Source organism: Populus trichocarpa, chromosome 14 (genome assembly GCF_000002775.5).
Source record: "Populus trichocarpa isolate Nisqually-1 chromosome 14, P.trichocarpa_v4.1, whole genome shotgun sequence".
Lineage (NCBI taxonomy): Eukaryota > Viridiplantae > Streptophyta > Magnoliopsida > Malpighiales > Salicaceae > Populus > Populus trichocarpa.
In genome coordinates this window covers 8,535,675-8,540,606 of record NC_037298.2, presented here as the reverse complement: position 1 = coordinate 8,540,606, position 4,932 = coordinate 8,535,675, and the positions used below count along the sequence as shown (strand labels likewise).

The 4,932-nt window shown below is 34.5% G+C and overlaps 1 protein-coding gene across 1 annotated transcript; it reads right to left on the bottom strand.

Annotated features, from left to right (window-relative positions):
• Positions 1–1,954: 1,954 nt before the first annotated feature.
• LOC7495241 (probable pectinesterase/pectinesterase inhibitor 7) lies at positions 1,955–4,027 on the bottom strand. Its single transcript, XM_002320296.4, has 2 exons — positions 2,971–4,027; positions 1,955–2,846 (listed from the first exon to the last, which is right to left on the bottom strand). The coding sequence occupies exons 1-2, from the start codon at positions 3,959–3,961 to the stop codon at positions 2,155–2,157; spliced, it is 1,683 nt and encodes a 560-aa protein (XP_002320332.3). The 5' UTR covers positions 3,962–4,027; the 3' UTR covers positions 1,955–2,154.
• Between the last annotated feature and the right edge of the window lie 905 nt (positions 4,028–4,932).

Sequence of the window (4,932 nt, the reverse complement as noted above, 5' to 3'; positions counted from 1 at the left end):
ACAGATCTACTGATGGAAATTCCATCTCTAGCCCATATCCATCCATCCGTTTTTTTGCAGGAGATTACAAGTAACAAGGATCCTGACTTTTTGCAGATTTTATATAGATTGTAATAATTTTTTTTTGAAAATATATTAAAATAATATATTTTTATATTTTTTAAAAATTATTTTTAATATTAGTATATCAATAATATTTAGAATATTAACTTAAGTTGACTTTGTATTTTTAGGTTTTTCATTGATTTTTTTTTAAAAAATACTCACATAGCCTTAGTTTCCCTTTACAATGAAAAAATAAAAATAAAATTACCAGTAATGTACCCGCATATGGTATCAACTCAACACCATCCAGGCATCCACCATGATATTCTCAACAAGCTTCATTATACTAATATTGATGAACAACCTCTGTGGGAATTTCTTGTTATATTCAAGTACATTAATCATTCTTTAATCTGATTTTTTTTTTTGTGTTTTCGACAAAGGAATCTATTGTCGCATACCGCGCTAACGCTGCTCTTGAACAGGGGTCTGAATTCGAATACAAATCCATCAACAGCTTGGTCTTGAAAGTTATATGTTTAAATGATTTTGTGGTGGTTCGGTGGTTATTGGTTTGCGGGCGGCAACTGGCAGGGAAGTGGATTGTGGCGGTTGTCGTGTTCTTTTAGATTAAAGAAAATCTTATTACAAATATTCTGGGTTTTAAAAACAAGATTTTCCTTCGAGGGAAGAGAGAAATTTACAAAATCAGTTTTGCAGTGATTGAAAGAATTAAGAAGATGGCGGTTTCTTTTCAGTGATGTTCGTGAGGCATGAAGCCGTTCTTATGAAGCATTTTTCCTTGAGCGAATATCAAATATACCTTGAAACTATTTTTTGTATAAATTTTATTATTAAATTATTTTGATTTCTTAATTAAAAGTTTTTCTAGAATACTTTATATAAAACATAAAGTTTCATATAAAATGGTATTTTTGTTAAAAGAAAATATAATTGGATGGAAATATGGACTGGAAGCCTTAAAATAGATGGAAGTTATCCATCGAAAATTTCTGAAAACATGAGGATAGAACCAAGGTTGTCAATTTCGTTTCGGTAGGTGTTTCGTTTTTTCAATTGGAATGGAATGTTTCAGTTTCGGATTGTTTCGGCGTGCCGTTTCGGGGTTGTACTGTTCATATATATATATATAAATTCAACAAACATAATTCAAATTCAAGATAAATTAATTATAAATTATGCAATACAAACACAATGTCAAACAAATATAATTTCAAAATTTAAAATATTTCTAAATAGTCAAGATTAAATAGATCTTTAACTTAAAGTAATTCAACTTAAACAAAATATCAAAATATTATGAAAGTAAAATGTTTTAACATAAATATTTTAAATATAAAGTTAGGTTAATGTTATGAAGGCTAATGGAATCTAAAGCATCCCTTGTTTTGCTCAAATTCCTACAAAGTATAAACATGAAAAAAACAACATGAATATAAACCATATATATTAGTGATAAATCTAATTTTAAAAAATTAATATCATTGTTAATAAAAATAGTAATAATAATTTTCAATATTATTATTAATATCATTGTTATAGAAAATAGTAATGAAAAAGAATTTTTTATAATTGGGTGGTTTAATTAATTAAATTGAATAAGGTTCAATTCGATTCAATAACTTTTCAAGAGCGGAACGGAACATGTAGAATGGAACCGGAACGTTCCGGACGGAATTTAGCCGAAAAATCCGGAACGGACCGAGATTTAAAATGAGATGAAATTTGTTCCGTTTTGTTCTGTTTTTTGAATTGATATGGAATGTTTCGGCCATTCCGGACGGAACGAAACGAAATTAACAACCTTGGATAGAACAACCATCACCGCATTTCAAGATACCTCCTTAATTACAAACTTAATCAAACAAGTTGCCAGCTGACAGCTCTCTTAATCTCTCAATTAGAACAATATTTTAACTAAAAAGAATTTGCTACATTATTTTTAATGAATCCATAAAACAATTACATTGACAGCTGCCAATACCATTCTTTCGCTTTCCAGGATATTGTCTTGCCTTATTACAGACTGAATAAACAGTTGCGAAACAAAAAAATGAAAGAACAAGCACCAATTTATATGGAAGTTGCTCATATCAGGCCACTAGAGAAGGGAACGGCTGTTTGAGGTAGCCAATCATTCCCCAGCAAGAAGCTAGACACGGTGAAATTAACAGCATCAGTAGCGTTAATAACGTGGAAACCAGGCCATGTTACCCTGTTTGTAGTGGCAGAACCCGGTCCGGTGTTGTTGTATTCTGCATAATATGATGTGTTTAGTGCGAAATCTCCACTCCATATTTGCCAACCAGCAGGATTTATCAGTCCATCCATGAAACTTTGCATATAAACAGTTCTTGAATACTGCTTCCATGGCCTCCCAAGATATGTTTGTACCGTTGCATTGCTTGAAGCCAAATCGTCAGCAGCTTTAATATTACAATTATGTATAGATGTGCCAGTATTTTGGTTCGGATCTGTTCTACCTTGGGCAGTGATGGCATTGAATTGACCACTCATAGGCAGCCGTGGATACAAGTTACAGTTTTGTAAAACAACAGCAGCATTGCCAAATATAAAATCAACAGTACCATAGATATCACACTCCCTGTAGAATTGTCTCAGAGAATGGGTGTATAAGGTATCCTGGTACCCTTCAAAACTGCAACCATAAAATGCAGACAAATCAGCTCCACTTCGAACAGCTACAGCCTGATGCTTGACTGCCCCAGCTGTGTTACGGAATGTGATGTTCACTGCAACAAAGTTGGGTGCCACCACAGCTGCAACAAGGATCACGAATTTGATTAATTAGCTAGATTAAGCCCATATAATTATTTGGTCATGAAATATTATAAAATTAGCTAGGATGTAGTCTAATACCACGTTGAAGGTTCAAGTTCTTACCAAATGTAGCAGAATTGAAAGTAGTCCACCCATCAACAACACTACGATTCCCAGTAATCACCGTTTGATTTATACCATCTCCAACCATCATCAAATATTTCTTGTTCTTTGCAATAGACACATACTCTTCATAAATGCCTGCAGTGACATAAATCATGAAGTAGCCATTACTGCCGTCGGTATTATTTGGAGCTGCAGCGACAGCATCATTGATGGTTGTGAAATTTCCTTGTCCGTCCTGACTCACCGTCACTATATCACTGACCTCTATATCGTTATTCACTGTCTGGAGAAGTTTTCTTGTGCTCACTGACTCGTAAATTGCACGGGTCCTGGCAGACATTTTCATTGGCAATCGTCCATGTCTGAATGCAAACTGCTTGCTTTTAGGCTGCCATGTGCTCCCTCTCTTCTTTTTAGGAACCCAACCTTCGGTGAAAAAAGCTAGAGAAACACTATAAAGTTTTGTGTCATTAGACAAAGGGACTGAGAGATCGTTACTTACACTCGAAGCAGAAGATGTGGCCTGTAGGCCATCTAAACAGGTTTGCTGGTTCGTTAAAATGGCACTTAGCAAAGTTTGCACATTATCAGCTTGCAAAGAAGGCAAGGTTTTACTAGTAGCATTGACAGTTTGAAAGGAGCTCAACAAAAACTCCATGTTTAGATTAGCTAGAAACTGACAATCCTCAAGAGCCCGAATTGCAGCGACGGACAAAGTGGAGCGGCGTGAGAGATATCCATTAACTAGGTTCAAAAATTTACGGGATTGTGATAGGGACTTTCGGACGCAAAGTCGGGCAGAGTCATAGACATTGGTAGATTGGACAGGGAGAACAGATTTGCAAAAGGAAGGGTCTGGGGTGTCCTTGCAAAGGGTTCCAGGGCTGACAGGATCACTACTTGGTACATCTGCTAAAGATGGAGAGGCAAGGAAGGGAAGAAAAACAACAGCCAACGCTACCAGAGAGATGAGCTTAGAAGGCATCATTTTTTGGACCAAGGAGAGTTACAACTAGCTAGCTAAGTTTGAGGAATTTGTGTAAATAGGAAAGCTTTATTTATAGAGGATTGCAAATTAAGTGGCTTATGATTCAAATATTATAACATGATGATTGTTAGCAGTAATATTTATGAAATCAACTTGCACGACTTTCTGAAAAAACGCGTTGGTCTCCTGTCACGTCTCAGGCATGTAAACAGAAAATCCAAGTTGTTATCTATGCAGGTTAGTATACGAGTATATATATATATATATATATTCTGATTGAACGTAGTCTATTCATAATTCTCCTTGCAATTCGGTGCTTGTCATTCTTCAACGGATGTCAACTAGTCGGCTACCTGCCGCTGGTAAGTCTATCTCACTTTCTTCGTTTAATCAATTTGATATAATTTTTCTTAGCTGGTGGGAGACATTAAACTCTAACTATAATCTTGTTTAAAGTAAGTAACAAGTTACCAGTAGAATGGGCGCCCAAGACATACTGGCAAGAACTCAAAAGTCTAAGCAATATCATTCCAGGGAGGGTAGCAACTACAAAAGAAAAAAAAAAAAAGAGGTGGTAAAATGTCAAAGAATTGATCTCTCATGAAGTCAAAATCATTGGTTTGGTTCGTTTCATGGTTGTGAGAATAAAGCTGCCTGCCTTGCATAGGGTAAGCGACTAGATGCAGCAGCAGTTTGATTTGAGAAAAAATGAAGTCCCATAAAGTCTATAATAATCTTGAGTAATAAAAGTGAAATAGAAGTCACATCTAGACGAAACAGATGTGGGCATTAGCCAATTACGAGACTAGCTAGTAACAAGCTGTTTATTTTTGTGGTAGAATACATATTTATAAAATTTTGAAAATTTTCAGATTGTTTTGACCAGATGTTGTTGAAAATAAATTTTAAAAAATAAAAAATATTATTTTTATATATTTTTAAGTAAAAAACACTTTAAAAAAAACTATATT